Source organism: Amphibalanus amphitrite, unplaced genomic scaffold (genome assembly GCF_019059575.1).
Source record: "Amphibalanus amphitrite isolate SeventyFive unplaced genomic scaffold, NRLGWU_Aamphi_draft 000267F_arrow, whole genome shotgun sequence".
Classification (NCBI taxonomy): Eukaryota; Metazoa; Arthropoda; class Thecostraca; order Balanomorpha; family Balanidae; genus Amphibalanus; species Amphibalanus amphitrite.
Window position 1 is genome coordinate 271,069 of NW_024881762.1, and position 16,724 is coordinate 287,792.

Here is a 16,724-nt window from a genome sequence, read left to right on the forward strand (position 1 = left end):
ACGCCGACCGTTGTGCATCGAAAGCAGACCATGAGTCGTTCACAGGCGCTGCCGCTGGGAAAATGCCATTGATCGCCGGAGTTACTAGCTGAACCACTGCAAACTGCCCACAGAATCCCCGCTCTCGCTGACTTTCCACGCAGTGTTGGCGCAATTTCTCCTATTCAAGGTCGTGCTTGGTCTGGTCGTCACCGCATCTGAGCTGGTTTTTGCGCAGTCAGTTCCGTATCGAGAGGCGAGTATTTGCTGCTGGCGGAACTGGGGACGGGAAGGTGAGCGACTGGCTATCACCCAGCCTCGTTTCTGAGAGCTGCCGACAGAAACTCAGGTAGGGAATATGAGGGGCTTACTCGACCGACTGTGACCTGGCATGGCCTGGGATGGGGTTGTGGGCGTCAGATTCGCCGTGCAAGCCGTCAGGGTGAGCGGAGCGATGCGGATACGAGCTGATAGCTAAACGAACTTAGGCCGGGGGCGAGCGGGAAGTATGAGCAGAACGAAAAAACTGAGTAACATACAGAACTGGCTTATTTTATCGGTATCGGTCTGTATTTTACATCGAGTAAGCCATCGGCGGGTGCGCACATTTAAAACGTCAAGTCGATCCGTTGACTTTTTCATAAATAAAAAGCGACTTTGACCGTAGGTTGAGGTGACATCCCGATGCCAGCCGTGCTGACTGGCGGCGACTGCTGAAGGAGTGCGGCCAAGCCAAACGGCTTTTGCATGCTCTCTGGTGGCATAACGGTTATGTCAGCACTGCACATGGACCACGCCGCCTGCAGAAGTCACTGTGAGCAGGCCACCGCCCGGCGACTTCTCACTCCCGGCGATTTAGGCCGCCTCCATCTGTAGGCTGCTTCTGACAGAGGTAGCGCCAGTGCCACCGGGGCACATGATGTCCTGTCTGCCGAGGTCTCCGGGCGCCCACAGCACAGACGGCACAGACGGCGGGCCGGCGGTGAACGGGGAGCTCCGAGCGACGGGGGCGGCGCCGTTAGACCAGTGGCGACGGACCTGAAACGCATAAACGACGAAACATCATTGAAAGGGATACGTGACATGGATCATCATAGATTCATGCAACACTGTTTATTCGAAATAAAAAAGTTTTATAAGAGGAAGCAACATAATTCGTCACGATTGTTCAAGAGGAACCGACTTTCAACAAACTATACTACGTGACAAATTGCGTAACAAATACCAGATAAATAAATATTGACACCTAGCGCTATCGACCCATTCAGCACCCACCTATCGCTGATCCCGGCGGCTCACCCAGCGAAGCGACTCACTCCGGCGCCGTCTCACCGAGAGTGGCGGCTCACTCAGCCTCTCGACTCACCCAACAGTGACTCACCGAACCCGGCAGCGACTCGCCCAGTAGCTCACTCACCGAGAGTGGCGGCGGCGGCGCGGCCGATCCCGGCTGCCAGCAGCTGCGGCGGCCGCTCCGCCCGCAGTGACAGCGCGCTGGGCGCCTCGGAGCCGTACGGGTCCCACAGAAAGATGTAGTAGAGCGACATCATGAAGCCGGCCGACGACACGGCCACCAGATAGCCAACCACCGAGAGGAGGCGCATCAGGCGCGTGATCTTCTTGGGCGACACCTCCTCTTCCTTCTCGCCCTCGCCGGCCGACTTCTCGCTCTCCTTCTTCTCCATGGCGTCGGCTGACGGAGAGCGGTCTGGCGCGGCTCTGCGGGACGACTGAGCTGCCGTCGCACCCCACAGCGGCAGAGGTCGACGTTGGTGGGCTTCATCGGCGCCGACGGCCGAGACAGGGCTTCCTCAGGATGGGGGGGGGGGGTAGAGGACCGGTGACGGCGATGGAGGTCAGGTCACAGAACGTCTCAACGTACCGAGCTGTAAAGGCAAGGACAGCCAGGCCCGAATCACCGGCCCCCTCGCATTGATTATCATGGGATGCCACATAAGACATTACATGGGACTGGGGATTACAGTGATCAGAACAGGTCAGAGAGTATAATCTGTGATACCTACTCGGCCCTGATTGAACCGGTCCGCCGGCCATGATAACCCGTCACCGGTGACGGTAGCACGGTTACTGTGACGCTGCACGGTCGCTACTCGCTGTGGTAACATGCATGCAGCTGCACGGGGGCGGGCACCATACGCTGCCTTCTCAGGCTAGTGACCGGTTTGCAGCTGTCTCCCAGTAGGTATGTAAGAGAACTTGGACTGGCGACGGCAAACCGGGACGTCTCCGTAGTCCTTACTGAGACGGGAGTTCACGGCCACCGTCAGCCCAGTGTACTTCAGTCAGCCGGTTCAGCTGAGAGAAGTTCATTGACGTCAGCGCTGCACTGCACGTGTCAATGTCACAATATTATGTTTAGATGCCTTGATTTACATGCTAGGCGTTTCGTTACCATATTGAGCACATGCGTCCACAACGTTAGGTTCAAGTCCAAAATTAGCTTATTCATGTAACCCCTCTTCGGTTATCGCTGGAATAATTAACACCATTAATTACTTCAAATTTGTATGCATGCATAACAAAACAAAACACCAACAGACCATTGCACCATAGTTTGCAAAAATAACGGGCACTTTGTGCTTGTCCATACAAAAATATACCGCTTCCAATGCCTCTCCAGCGCTCGATCGCTTCGTCAGCGGTCTGGTAATAACGATATGTGAGTACACGCTTCCAGACACGAGTACAAACGTATTGCTGTGCCCATAAATGTGGTAAGGATCCACATTAGCAGAAGCTACATCTGGCGACTAGAACCCACACACATAGAATGCCACAAAGCCGATCTAACCCCAGTCAAACTACCATTAATAATAAATAAACAAATGCTGTCTTTTGGCACGGACCCGCTAGGCATCAACAGGTCATAACACAACTGGCTGACAGCAGCGAACAAAGCACGCACGGCACACGTCCCCACAGGCACATTACAGGTAAAACTGGCACTGCAATAACAAATGGATTTGGTCGCAATGTCCCGGGCCTCCCGGCTCACAGCCTGGTCCAGCCAGTGGCACTGCTGTCCCGAACGGCGGACAGCGGACACTTCTCCGACCGGCGGGCAGTGGACAGCGGACACCGACCTGCCGTCAGAGGCAGGAATCACAGCTGGATGCTAGGACGACGCCCCTCTCAAGATACACACAACACGACACAGCCTCCATTCGGGCGAACACAGACTCCCAGTGTCTTTTTCAGCAGTAGCCGAGTCCCATAGCCAGCGGCGATACCTAGACCACGACACCGATCCTAACGGCACCACCACTCCGCATACCGCCCCCACTGTCAGAGGACCAAAACCCGCCGGTTATCACACATCATTTTGGAAAACGCCCCTACTTTAAACCCGTGACGGCAGTCTGAGCTTCAGGGTGAACAGCGAATGACTGACTTAGCCCAGACCCCGGGGGCAACTGACCTCGCAGTGGCACCTCCGGTCGTTCCACCTTCCGCGCCCCGTCGGTCGGTCCGGTCCGGCGGCTAGCGCCAGTGCTCGGTACCGGCACAGGCCAGCAGCAGGTGACACTTGGCCTGGAACCCGAACACGAGTACGGTGCAGCGGCGCGCCCGTACGCGCGCCAGCTCGTCACACACGCGCGCCACGTACTTGCGCTGCGCGCGGCACGCGTCCAGCACCTGGTCGACACTCTGCTGGAACGCCTGCTCGGGTTCATTGAGCCGCAGTCGGCTCAGTTGCATCACGTCCTCGCGGTCGAGCTCGATCATGAGCAGCTCAGTGCGCGCGGACGGGCCGAGCGCGGCCAGCTCGGCGGCCAGGTGGCGCTCGGCGGTGGCTTCCAGCGCCTGCCGCTGGCCCGAGCGCAGTGAGTCGGCGCTGCGCACCACCCAGTGGACGGAGAGTTCGGCGGCCGGCGCCGGCGGCTCGGCCGGCCGCTCTCCGCACCGCTCACCGCTAACACCCAGCCGCGCCAGGTGCTCCAGCAGGTCAGAGGTGAACACCACCGCCTTGGCGGTGCCGCGCCCCTCCAACGGCCGCACGCGCACCATCCGAGAGTCCGAGTCTTTGGGCAGCAGAAGGACGCGCGCGCCGCGCTCGGCCGCCCAGCGCGCCGCGTCGTCAGCAGCCGCCGGCGAGTCGCCGCCGCAGTAGAGGAAGGCGCTGACGCCGGCCGTCCACAGCTGGCGCGCTACGGCCGCCTGACGGCGCGCCGCCGCCCGGTCACCGCCACCCGCCACCACCACGTCGAACGGCGTGCCCGCCGAGCGGCCCTCGCGCGCCGCCGCCGCCGCCAGCTCGTCGAAGGCGATGGAGACGGCGGCGGCGGCCGGCTGCGGCGCGCCATCGGGAGCCAGCAGCGACCAGTAGTGGGCCAGTAGCGGGTCGTAGCGGCCGCCCCTGGCCAGCACGGCGCTGCCCGCGCCGCGGCGCCGCGGGCACTGCAGCTGAAACACCAGTCCGCGGAACTGGCTGTGCTCCTCACCCAGCACCAGACCTGGTAGCGGGTACACAGACACGGTCAGAGGAGGGCCCGTGGTCAGCAACGCACAGTGATCAGAGGCAAACAGGCACACGGCCCCGAACGGTGTGACAGGTCACCGACAGGAAAAAAAATGACAAATGGCAGTGCCCAGTGGCAGTACTGATCGCGGGCAACCGGTGGACACGGCTAGTAGACAATGACAGAAACACTAACGGCTAATCAGTGCTTACCACCGGCACACTTACCACCGGCACACGCAAGAATCACCAGTATACCAAACAAGCATCCAGGCACGACGGACAGGGGCGATCACAACCACAAATACATAAAATGATCACCCGCACATCTTAGTCCCCTGACCATCCCCGTCACAGTTGTACTCACCTGGGTACACCAGCACGGGCAGCGTGACGCCCAGCCGCTCGGCGTAATCAGTGACGGTGGTGAGCTCGTGCAGCGCCTGACGGGCCGCCTCAGACGGCCGGCGGCCGCTCAGCTGCTGCTGCACGCGCTCCAGACTCCCGCGCAGCTCCAGACGGAACCACAGCTGGTTGATACACTTGGCCGACAAGCCGAGCGCCTCCAATCCCCGCTGGACCTGTGTAGACAGACAGACACATACAGTTAGACAGGCCGAGCGCCTCCAGCCCCCGCTGTACCTGTGCAGACAGAAAGACAGACACAGACAGTCAGACAGGCCGAGCGCCTCCAGCCCCCGCTGCACCTGCACATACAAGCATACATACATACAGACCTACCGACAGCGGGCGGCACTCACCAGCGGGTACGACAGTCCAGGATCGGTTCCGTTCACATCAGTGTGGAATAACAGTCAGAAGCACTGCCACACTGTTGTTGGCTATAGAGCACCAGTGACTGACACAATGTTGGAATCAAACAAGAAAGAGTCTGTAGAATGCAGAATGCAGACAGTAGGCCATGCTGTCGTGTCCCCCTGACACTGTCCTACTCCCCACAGGGTTCCAGCCGGCTGTCACGTACGTACTTTCCCAGCCCCGTCGGGCAGAGGTGCGCCGTTCCCCACCTCACCTGCTGCCGCTGAGAGTCGGCGTCGTGCCGGCAGAGCAGCTCCACCACCTGTTGACGCCGCTCAGTGGGCACACCGGCCGCCTCCAGCGACGCCTCCAGCAGCAGCGTGTGCCCCAGCACGAGCCGGTACTCGCGGTCGGCCAGCGCCGGGAACAGCGCCACCAGCTCCGAAAGCACGCACAGCAGCTCAGCGTCCGCCAGCGCCGCCGCCGCCGGCGCCGACAGGCTGCCGAACAGCGCCTCGAGCCGCTCGCGCGGGTGCTGCCCGCGTGGCAGCCGCTCCTCGTACACTCGCTCGATGGCGTAGTGTCGGAGCGGCGCGGTGCCGGCGCGCGCCAGCAGTCGCGCCAGCGGCCGGCGCTGCGAGCGGGGCAGCTCCACCAGCCGGCCGGTACCGGTCATCAGGCGCACCGCGGCGCCGTCCGCTGAAGCCGAGAGCGACACAGTGAGCAGCGGCGGCGGCAGCGGCGCCGCACCGTGCCGCTCGAACAGCCGCTCCAGCCGGCGGCGCGCCACGGCCGCCAGCGCGCCGCGCTCGGGCGCCACCGCGCGCCGGCCCAGCTGCACGTCGTACGCACAGTCGTCGGTGGCCGTGGCGCGCTGCGAGAAACACGCGTCCACCATGTGCGCGTACCGGCGCGTGTTGGGCTTGAGCACGGTGTCCTGGAATATTTTACGGAGGCGCGCCTCCTCCAGCGGCGGTGAGGGCATCAGATCGGAGCTGAGCAGCTCCACGCACGAGGGCCGCTTCGTCGGCTCGTGCTGCAGCAGCAGGCCGAGCAGCTGCACCTGCTGGTCCGTCAGCCGCTGCCGGATGTCGTCGCCGATGTGCATGTCGGGCTTGCGCAGCTCACAGAGCCGGTGGATGCGCTCCGAACCGGTGGCGAAGGTGCCGCAGCACATCTCGAACCAGATGACGCCCAGACTGTAGAGATCCACCTTGTTGGTGTAGCGGGCGCGGCGCGTCGAGCCGTGCTCGCCGTCGGCCGGCGCCGGCTCCAGCTCGGGAGCACGGTACAGCGCCGTGCCCACCGCGTACGCATACGACGTGTCCGAAACATCAGCGGCGGCCGGGCCCTGCGGCCGCTCGGCGCCCGCCTCCTCGGCACGCGGCCGCACCACTTTGGACGTGGCCAGGCCGAAGTCACCGATTTTGACGTGCTCACTCCGGTCCAGGAAGATGTTGTCGGGCTTCAGGTCGCGGTGGGTGAGGCCGTGACCGTGCACGTGTGCCAGGCCCTCGACGATCTCCCTGAAGAGTCGCCAGAGGCGCTGCTGGTCGCGCGGCAGTTCTGGCAGCGCCGTGCGCAGAGTGCTCTTCTCGCAGTACTCCATCAGAATGCAGAGACAGCGACGCGTGCGCGCCGGCCGCCGCCGCCGCCGGCTGCCGCTCGGCTCGCAGTTGGGCTCCGGGCCGGCGGCCGGCGGCGACGGACCGTCCCCTGCCGGGCCGCCGCCGCCCTCCGACACGTAGGCGAACAAGATACCGTCCGAGGACTCGTCCTCATCCTCCTCGTCAGGCCCGCTGAGCGTCTCCTCGTCTTCGCTCTCACCGTCCTCGCTGTCTTCCACATCCGCGGCGTCCTCAGTCTCCATCCAGGAGGTGTAGTAGCGCACGATGTTCTCATGCTGCAGGATTGCCAGGTGCTGTGCCTCCACGCTGATCTTTTTTAGGTCCTGCGGTCGGTCCCGCTCCAGCATAATCTTCTTCACGGCGTACAGGTTGCCGTCCACCTTGTTGCGCACCTTCAGCACCTCCCCGAAGCCACCCTGCCCCAGGTGTTCCAGGATGAGGAAGTTGTTGGCCAGCTGCTGGCTGGAGCCGGACGGCAGCGGCAGCGCGGCCGCCGCCGGCTCCGGAGTAGGCGCCGCCGCCGCTGCCACCGGGTCGTCGCGCACATCGGCGGCGGCCGGCAGGGGCGCGTCCGGCCGGCGCCAGTCGCCGCTGAGGAAGCCGTGCTCGGCCAGCTCGGCGGCTGACCAGCGCCGCTGTTCGTCCGGCTCCAGACAGCGCGCCAGGAAGTCGCGCGCCGGCGCGGGCAGCCAGTCGGGCGGCGGCGACGGCTCCGAGCGTAGGCCGCCGCGCGCCACTGCGGCCAGCAGCGCGCCCAGTCGCTGCACGTCCGCCTTCTTGGGCCGGCCCGTGTAGGGCGGGTAGTCGGGCGGTGGGGGCGTCGGCGCGCCGGCTAGCTCGGCCAGCCGGCGGCCCACCGAGTAGTCTGCCAGCCGCACCTGACCGCTGCTCTCCAGCAGCACGCTCGTGTGCCGCAGGTCGCGGTGGGTGATGTCGCGCGAGTGCAGGTGCGCCAACGCCGCCGTCAGTCCGGCCGCCAGCAGCCTCAGCAGAGCCGGCTCGGCGCGGCCGCCGTGACGCACGTGCCAGCTCAGATCGGCGCCCTGCGCGAACTCCTGCAGCACGAACACCTCAGCGCCGGCGGCCGTCTCCTCAAAGCACATGCCCAGGTAGTGCAGCAGGTTGTCGTGTCGGTGTTTGGCCAGCCGCGCCACCTCGCGCTGCAGCGCCGACAGCTGGTCGAGCACGGTGCGCCGCTCGCGGCCGGCCGGCTCGGCGGCCGCGTCGTGCACCTTTCGGGTGCGGCTGGCCGTCCGCCAGCGCACTGACCACTGCTGCACGCGCAGCGGCTCGCCAGAGCGGGTGTCCAGGCAGGCGCGCACGGCGGCGCCGGCGGCCGTGTGCTGCAGACACTGGCCCACCAGCAGCTCGTCTCTGCCGGCCACCGTCAGCCGGCGCGCGCCCGCGTGCTCGGCGCACTCGGCACTCTCCGAGACACAGGCCGTGCCCGAGTCGAGCTGACTCTCGGAGAAGCGGCGGCGTGCGGCGCGGCGCTCCTCAGCCAGCAGGCGGCGCTGCTCGCGCTGCACCTCGGAGCGGCAGCGCGCGCGCTCCTCCTCCTGCCGCTGGCGCTCCTGGTGAGCACGCGCCGCCGCCGCCTCGGCCTCCACGCGCTCGCGGTGCTCCTTCTCGGCGTGCAGCGAGTCGAACCGCGGCCGGCTCACGGCGGTCAGCAGCTCGCGGCAGCGGTCGGCCAGCTCCTGGACCATCTCGGAGCCGCGCAGCTGCTCGGCGGCGCGCTGCAGCTCGGCGCGCAGCCGTGCCACGTCCGCGTCCGACAGCTGACGCGGCTCCTCCAGCCGGATCTCGGGCGGCAGGTCCGGGTACTGGGGCGGCATCTTGAGCCGCAGCCGCAGCCCGCTGGCCGTCTGTCCCGGCTGCGCAGCCGCCTGCAGCCGTAGCGCCATCTCCGGCGGCCGCGGCGTCTTCCACACGTCGTTCTGACGCAGGTCCTCGAACTCGCCCGGTGCCGGGTACATCGACTGGATGACCAGCACCTCATTCTCCTGTCGCTCGCGGTACTCCTCGTCGGATACAGACATGGCTCCTGCAGATGCACAGTGCACACATTGCTTGTCAAAGTTGGGCAGGGAAGTTTTGTAATGAAAAAGTAAAATAAGGATAGTGCTCAGCTTCTCAAGTGTAATTTCATGATGGATATCAGGTTCAAACTAAGGCCTGTTCAAATTTACCTGTAAGGGCAATGGGCATTGAATCAATAATACCTTTCTGATCAGAAGTCTCTGAAGTGCTATCTGAAGATGGTTTGACCCTAACCTGCACTCTGTATAAGAATCTAAACACCCTTTTTTGTCATCAGCATCTCCTTAAGTAACACTGATATCAGCAACTGAGCACTAAACCTTCAATTACCATTCCCAAATCAACTATACACAGCCTCACCAAAATACAAGTGAGTACTCAGAATCCTCAATTAGAAAATATTCTCCCTGCTTTTGTGAAGCCAACGGTTTGGGGCAACTGGATTACTGGACACTTGCTATTACCTACAGTCTCTTGGAAGACTTTTAACAGGGTTATTAAGCTAAGACCCTCACACTCAGCAATCTAGCATTACCAGCGGACAAATTGTGAGTCCCAAAGATCTCCAGTCAAATATTCCAAAATTTGCTCTCTTCTCCCAGGGTTCTCCGTTCTAGAATCTGTTAAACCCAGGCCCAAGCCTTCAAACATAGAAATGTTTTTTTTTGCTTGAGCACAAACCTGTTATTATCTCAAAAATCTCTGCGACAGCCAATTTTAAATGTTTCAGTTTGTTACGCATGTGCAGTGCAGGTCAATTGCCAAATCAAAATGACCTTAATCTGGCTGTTATCTTGTATCTCTATCCAGATAGCAAAAGATTGGGCATAACCAGCCATACTTTTTTAAAGGGGTTGCAATATATGGCCAGCTACCCAGCCCTGCAGATTATAGTAGCCCTGGCCCTGGGTCGTTTCACGATAAATTGCTGCCAGCTGTGCCTAGATACGCTGCGCTACAGCATTGGTGCAACATTTGAGACTATTTATTCTAGATGCTTCACTCTTCAGCGTTGCGAGTATCCAAGTTTGTTTCCATTGAAACCCAATACACCTAGCGCGCTGTAGCGCAGCGACATTAAACAGGGCCCTGATGAGTCAATTATTGGAATGGCCAGTTGTAACATTGCATTCACCAGCCATGATTCCCTGCTATTTTCTACCAGAAACAACTGCTTCACAGCACTGCTGTATATCTGTTGAATATTACCAGCATTCTAAAAAATGGCATATCAAAAGATGGATGAGGAGGATTCTTACATTCAAAAATATCCTAATGTCCCAACCCATTGAATCATTATATCATTCGAAAGAGCACTTCATAATGAACATTAAATGCCTGTACAACAAAAAAAATGAGCAACTCTGTAATTGCCAAAATCCACTTCAATTTTCAAAGCAGCCAAACAACCCTCCTCCCACCGGCCACCACACAGCAGTTTGCCGCCTTGAGTTTGCCACGCGCTTTCGTCTTATTTTTGCGATGATCTTTCATATTTTGTTCATTTAATCGGCAAACTGCTTGTTTTTGCATATATGGTAACTGTTTGCTGCGTTCCTCGGTATTTCATTGGTGATTAGCATAGCACGTGTGAATTCCACCAATAAGAAGCCGCGAAGCTGCCGTAAGACTAGAGGTGACTGAACAGACTTGTTATTACATATCTGCGACGTGACAATTGTGGCGGCGCTACAGCTCTAGGGTGGTGATTGATTGATTGTGTGTATTTCGTTGATATTTTATGCATTTATCACTTTTTGCTATGTCTGAGGGTTATCTTACCTGGTTATTTTACTGGTTTTTGTTTCACTTTTCAATTCAGATCAATTCAGAACAGCTATAGAATATATATATTTACCGAATGCAGGATTGTTATAACCAGGGCTAAAGTCTAGTATTGTCAAGGCCCTAGAAATGAAATAGTTGCAGCTGTTATAGCCAAACATAAGGTACTTTTTATGGAACCTCTTTGACTGCTTGCCTGGCTTTTGTCATCTGGTGCGAATAAACATCAGGGGTGCGTTAGGAGAATATCCATAATCCATGAGCGCGGAATATTCTCGAAGATTGGCCGTTCAGAGAGTTGCGCCCCAAAGAAGGGGATATTCTTGGGGACGGTGAATATTCCATTCTATCCGAATGCACCCGTAGGTAGGTACTACCCTTATGGATATTAAAAAATTTACTTACCAGCTATTCTTACAGGTTTGCTAAAGAGCGTGATGGCTTTTGAAGATAACCCGAAGCTCGGAAAACCCTTTGAACATGGTAAGTTAATTTGTGAAAGGCATTTCTCTATTTAAATTGAATTTGAGCTCATGTATTTTCCTGGTCATTTTAGGTCACATGACTGTTCCTGCCAACTTCTACCCTACTTACTGGAGCTTTTCATCAACTGCATTATGATAAATAATCTCCCAGTAAAGCAGGTACCTGCCTAGCTCACTTGGTGTTGAATGTTCTTATCTCAGATTGTTTCATGTCACTTGAGGTGAGGTTAGGCACATGACCTCACTATTATGCATCAGTGCAGATCAAGGAGAGTATAGGAACTGTTAGGTATTTTGGCTCCAGAATTGATCTTATCTTATCTAAAGTATATGAAATTGTGGCTTTATACACTGTTTACAAGGTCTGATGCTTAACTGTGGCATGGTTGATCTCGTGTGTTGTCATACATGGCAATGAATTCATTACAGTTTTTGTCAATAACTCCCAATCAAATAGAGCTAACTGCTAGCAAGTCAGGAAAGCCATCATTGGGCACAGGAAGACTTACAGAATCAAATGATGCACATATTTCAGCTCTGCAACAGTTTTTGGTGTAATAGACAATAGCTCACTTAAAACCACACCGCTTGACCTGCCCTCAAAAGTCACCAGTTGACCTGAAGTTTTAAAATGTTATACTAGTCACTGTGTCTAGTTACAGTGCACGCGCTCATTTGTTCCGCGATGCTCTAGCTCGATTAGGGGCGATATGGCGAGGGGCTCGGGATGCTCCCCCTTGGCCAGCGCGTATGTAGAAAACCGATGGGTCCGGCAAGGGTTTACCAGTACAGGGTAGGTACTATAACTGCCCTCTAACCGTTGCCCGTCCTGCCAGGCTGGCGGCGCGAGCTGGTGCAGCGCGCCTCTGCCGAGGACAGTCGCGCGGCCGGTATCCGCGCCGACGCCTACTACTTCTCGCCAGAAGGCCGCAAACTGCGCTCCCTCAACGAGGTGGAGCTCTACCGTGAGTGTCCCCAACCAGAACAGGGGGTGGGGCTCTGTTGTGCTTGTTCCCTCTGGAACAAAGGGTGGGACTCTAGTCTCTATTGTTAGTGTTCCCCGCCACCACCGGAACAGGGGGTGGGGGCTGTTGTACTATGAGTGTCCCCGTCGGATCGGAACAGAGGGTGGGGCTCTACTGTGTCTGCTAGTATCCCTGCTGGAACGGAACCATTTACGTCGGCTGTTTTAGGTACGGTACTGGTGGGGCATGGACGGCCCATGCCAGCTGTTTTAGAACTAATATGGTGGCTCTTGTAAGTTGTAGCGATTTCTGATGAGGCATTGCAGTGCCTTGCTGGTAGATATTGAAGCGTGTTGTGGCCCCGGGACCGGGCTCTCAGTACACAGTATCGACTGCACCACTGACGTGCTGCTCTGGTCGGCTCTGTGACAGTCAAACGGTCCGGCTCGCCGCTGGACGTGACGTGTTTCTCGTTTCGCCGTCACCTGCTCGGCGCCGAGCCGCCGCTGGAGCGGCTCCGGAAGGCGCGCCCGGTCGGCTCCGCGACCTCTGCCACCCCCTCTGCCGTGTCGCCCAACAAGAAGGCTGCACTGACCGCGGCGGCGGCGATAGCTGGCAAGAAGGCGGCAGTGGCGAAAAAGGTGAGAATGTGTCACTGATGATGTCCACTCCAAATTTGTGTTCTCTAAATGTCGATCTATGCCTGCAAACGCTAAGCTGATGCCCAGATTAAGTCTGACATGGGTAGGCAGTGTGACTCCGACGCCGATGCCCCGTCATGTGACGTTTGACATGAGACGCCCGTCGTAACACCGTCGTGGAGACGTGGAAGTGTTGTGTTTTATCGTTTTTTATCCGAATTACTGAATTCGGGCCCATGTGTCGGCAGATTCAGCGCAAGAAGCATACCATAACTATTGGAGACGCCTCGTCTGTGATTAAGGTATGTGCCGTGGGCCGCAGCCGGGCCCGGCCCGTAGATGGGACCCTGCCGCCCGCGGGTGAATTGGCTTGGGGACCCAGCCTTATTACCGGCCAGTCGCAGCCTGCTGTAATCACTTCCCTGGCGTAGCTGTATGCTAGCGGGGTCATGAATGAAGACATGTCTCGGTCATTCTTCATCCGGGGGAAACATGTCTTGGTCGAGTTAATAGCACTTCCTGTTTATGGACCACCCATCAATGATGTGGTTGTGGATTGTTGGCAGGAAACGCTGTTTGTGTGGGTGGCCTGCATTTTTTGTTAGCACACCATTCCATTGTGTTTGAAAAAGTAGTCCTGGCATCTTGCTTCATGCATAAGTGTATCAGCTGCTGATTTAGTATTTATTGATGATACACGCTTTTGTGCTGGATTATAATAGTTGTGCAGTGGTGTTAAGACTTCAAACCCATTATTCTCATTTCCAGCTGCCATCGCCAGCTGCGGCCAACCCGCAGAAACTGCCACGGAAACATTCGCTGATGGAAAAGTCACGGAAGCTATTCGCCTTCAAAGCCATGGAACTGAAAAAGAAAATGCCGGTGTTTCAGTCCGAAGCGGCAAAGCCAAAGGTATGTTTATCCTAGGATGATAGTGCTTTGTGCAGTATCTACGTGTCATCGTCACTCGATGTTATTGCATTACATATGGCATCACAGTGGTTTGTTGCTATTTTATCAAATCGCCTAGTGGTATCCCTTAGAAACGTAGCCCAGAGACCGCCGATCGCCACGTCCGCTGCCGTCCTGACACATGTAACCCGCCGCGCCGCCAGCCGGCGGACCCTGTGAAGCGGCGCGGCCGTCCGCCGGGCGGCGGCGGCGAGCGCGGCCGGGTGCTGCTGCGCCGGCCGTGGCTGCTGGCAGAGGTGGACGAGTTGGGCGCGCTGAGCGTCTGCCAGCCGCCCGACCCGGCCGCCACCGGCGAGTACTTCCGACTGGTGCGCGGCACCGCGGCGCCGCACACCACCGACCAAGTACTCATCGGGTGAGTGATAGCTGTGGGCGAGCCCGCAACGCGGTCTCAAGCAGATTAACGGGACATTGCGGGTATGAGCAGCCGGTCGGCCGACCTTAGTGTGCTACTGCACGTGAACGCGTGCAGGGATCGATCCCTTTCGCATCTCTATAACGGCTTGGCCAATTGCGTTCAAATTGGGCAAACTGTTCAGAAGGGTTGTTAGCGCATATCAGTTGGGGACGGGGTTTTAGCGTTACACTTGCGACGTGTATAACGGCTCACTTTTGCGCTGGCTCGTTTGTTACCGTAAAATGACGTGTCTTACTGGTGATATGACAAATGGTTTGACCTGGCTAACGATAGAATGGTTGGGCCGGTTTGTGTGGTGAGTGGTGCTAAGACCGCGGTAGGGTCTTACTATATGTGAGCACGGTCATGGTTATGGTCTCACCTGTATGTGTGCGGAGGGAGGCTTTGCCTGTATGCCCGTGTTCTTGTGACGCAGTCGGAGGTGGCTGGCGGCGCCGTGCAGCCTGTGCGGTTTCTCCCAGTCTGACCTGTGTGTATGTGTGTCTGTGTGCTGCAGTCGGTGGCGGCCTGTCTCTCCGACTCTGACCAGTTTGTTATGTGTCTGTGTGCTGCAGTCGGCGGCGGCTGGCGGCGCCCTGCAGCCTGTTCTGTTTCCGCGAGTCGGAGCGGTCGCCGGTGGCGCTGCCGTCCGCTCAGTGTCTCATCTGCCGCTGCCTCTACCACCCGATCTGCGTTGGACTGGAGGACGCCAAACTTACCAGCTTCGTCTGCGCGGTGAGACCTTCCAGCCTCTCCCTGCACAGTGATCAAATTTTTATTTGATCAAAAGACTGGGTTGCTGAGCAACATAATTACTTCCATTAGGCTGCCCTTCTTGCTCTCTGAATGCCGTTCCGGACGTGGTGAGCTGATGATTTCGAGAATTGTTTCTTATTCCTATTACGTAGCTCTGTCGGGGTTGTGTGGCGGTCAGGCTGTGTTGGAGCAGCGGCACAACTGACGACGTGTCACCGTCCGCCTGCGCAGGACTGCTACACGGGCGCGGGCCGGGGTCGCGGCTTCGACGGCCTGGGCGACTCGGCGGGCTCCGAATCCGGCTCCGACTCCGAGTCAGGCTCGGACGTCGAGGAGGAGGAACTGCTGTCGGCGCCGGGCGCGTCTCTGATGTCGCCGACGCTGGTGCTGCCGCCGCCTCCGCTGCAGATGCTGGGAGGACCGCGGTTCAGCGCACCGTCCCCGCTCACCCCCGGTAGGTGTCGTCCCTCCGCCCCGCTCCCCACCGCCTTCTCGGGAAGGGCTGTAAAGCGCTGGTAGCTGTTTGTGCTGTATGCACTGCAATGTGAATCATCAATAATGTAACGTACTCGAATGCTCTTTTAAGTTTTTAATAGTGCCTTCTTGGTGTGGGCTGAACTGGGCTGAACGGCCGCAGTGGGAGGTGTGGCTCCTGTCCGTCTGTGCTGTGGGTGTGCTGCTGTTCTGCTGCGCTATGCCGCCGATTGTGACACGTGTCGACCTGTTCACGCTGCCGCAGGCGGGAAGCGCCCCCGCGGCCGGCCGCGGCTGGTTGGCCCGCGCCAGCCGCGCCCAGTGACGGTGCGCGGCGCGTACGCCCGCCGGCGCGGCGTCGGTGGCGGCCGCGGTGGTCGCGGCGCGCGCTACGTGGTGCCGGCGCCGCGGCTGGCCGCTCCCCCGGCCGGCGCCCAGAGCGCGCTCCCGGCGGCCGGTGGAGAGTCCGCACCGCTCACCGCCGCCGCCCCACCTGCGCTGGTCGCCACCGCTGCCTCCGCCGCCGAAACACCCAAGATTAAGCGCTCCTGGAAGGAACCGTGACTTTAACTGGGGGGCAGCTCGCCCTCCTTTCGTGGGGAGGGATGATGGGTGCCCGGCCGGACTGCCACACTCAAGAGGTCACTTCTGGCAGACTGTGATCGCAGAACGAGGCGGACGCTGTGAAGGAGACTGCGCCAGACGTGTTGTCATGTGAACTATATTTTGTCCTTCAGACCCTTCTTCACTGAATAAACATGGTGTAAACAGAACGTGTAGGTCAACCAGCAGGCGTCCTGCCGGCTATCCAAGGTAGGTGTCAACCACCACCGATAGCTTCGTAACATGTTACGAAGTTACCAAACTACTCTAGGAACGTGTAAAACTAAAAAAAGTGAACCGAGGTCATCAAAGGTCATGGCCTACCTTCACGTGACCTTGACACCCACAATAATGCATGAGACGAAAACCATTCCACATGTTTGAACGTTCAAAACCACAAAAAGACTGGAAATACGCGGATAATGTGAGCCAGCATACGCCAAATCGCGATTCCTGCCGAACATGGTCTCGAGAATCAGGTCCGAGGTCAAAGGTCATTTGGGTCAGGGTCATGAAATTTTACAGATTACGGGTGTAAAACTGATCAATTCGAGGCTACTGAGATTTTTGTCGCGATCGGCCGCATTGTGCGCGAGTTATTGGGGGTGGGGGGTGGGCCGTTCGAACCCCCTTTAAATGTGAGTGTTAGATGTCGTATAGAACACCGGTTGAGCGGGGTCTGCGCCGACTGAGTACGGACGGGAGGGGGGAGGATGACCGCCCCTCCCCCCTGAGATCTCGAGAACGAAGCAAGATA

The 16,724-nt window shown here is 58.4% G+C and overlaps 2 protein-coding genes across 5 annotated transcripts; one reads left to right on the plus strand and one right to left on the minus strand.

Moving 5' to 3' along the window:
- Nucleotides 1–530: 530 nt before the first annotated feature.
- Nucleotides 531–10,325, minus strand: LOC122386916 (eIF-2-alpha kinase GCN2-like). The gene is made up of 5 exons (XM_043376645.1): nt 10,311–10,325; nt 5,493–8,893; nt 4,827–5,040; nt 1,397–4,454; nt 531–1,017 (listed from the first exon to the last, which is right to left on the minus strand). Exons 2-4 carry the CDS (start codon nt 8,886–8,888, stop codon nt 3,481–3,483), a joined length of 4,584 nt encoding a protein of 1,527 aa, XP_043232580.1. The 5' UTR covers nt 8,889–8,893; nt 10,311–10,325; the 3' UTR covers nt 531–1,017; nt 1,397–3,480.
- LOC122386918 (F-box/LRR-repeat protein 19-like) lies at nt 9,414–16,137 on the plus strand. 4 transcript variants are annotated; one of them, XM_043376654.1, is made up of 10 exons: nt 9,414–9,437; nt 11,095–11,157; nt 11,996–12,124; nt 12,557–12,765; nt 13,014–13,067; nt 13,534–13,677; nt 13,881–14,092; nt 14,710–14,869; nt 15,122–15,344; nt 15,630–16,137. In XM_043376654.1, exons 2-10 carry the CDS (start codon nt 11,112–11,114, stop codon nt 15,926–15,928), a joined length of 1,476 nt encoding a protein of 491 aa, XP_043232589.1. In that variant the 5' UTR covers nt 9,414–9,437; nt 11,095–11,111; the 3' UTR covers nt 15,929–16,137. The 4 variants fall into 4 exon arrangements, with proteins under 4 accessions (XP_043232589.1, XP_043232590.1, XP_043232587.1 ...); XM_043376655.1 differs by lacking the exon at nt 9,414–9,437 and adding an exon at nt 10,503–10,525; XM_043376652.1 differs by lacking the exon at nt 9,414–9,437 and adding an exon at nt 10,567–10,608.
- The last annotated feature ends 587 nt before the right edge of the window (nt 16,138–16,724 follow it).

Bases quoted from the DNA above. Each gene is read 5' to 3' on its own strand.
- LOC122386916 (XM_043376645.1), bottom strand. From the start codon at position 8,888: ATGTCTGTATCCGACGAGGAGTACCGCGAGCGACAGGAGAATGAGGTG. The intron at 5,041-5,492 runs GTGAGGTGGGGA...CTGTCTACACAG, and splicing joins CCGACTCTCAGCGGCAGCAG to GTCCAGCGGGGATTGGAGGC. The intron at 4,455-4,826 runs GTGAGTACAACT...ACCCGCTACCAG, and splicing joins GCCCGTGCTGGTGTACCCAG to GTCTGGTGCTGGGTGAGGAG.
- LOC122386918 (XM_043376654.1), top strand. From the start codon at position 11,112: ATGGCTTTTGAAGATAACCCGAAGCTCGGAAAACCCTTTGAACATG. The intron at 11,158-11,995 runs GTAAGTTAATTT...CCGTCCTGCCAG, and splicing joins CGGAAAACCCTTTGAACATG to GCTGGCGGCGCGAGCTGGTG. The intron at 15,345-15,629 runs GTAGGTGTCGTC...ACGCTGCCGCAG, and splicing joins ACCGTCCCCGCTCACCCCCG to GCGGGAAGCGCCCCCGCGGC.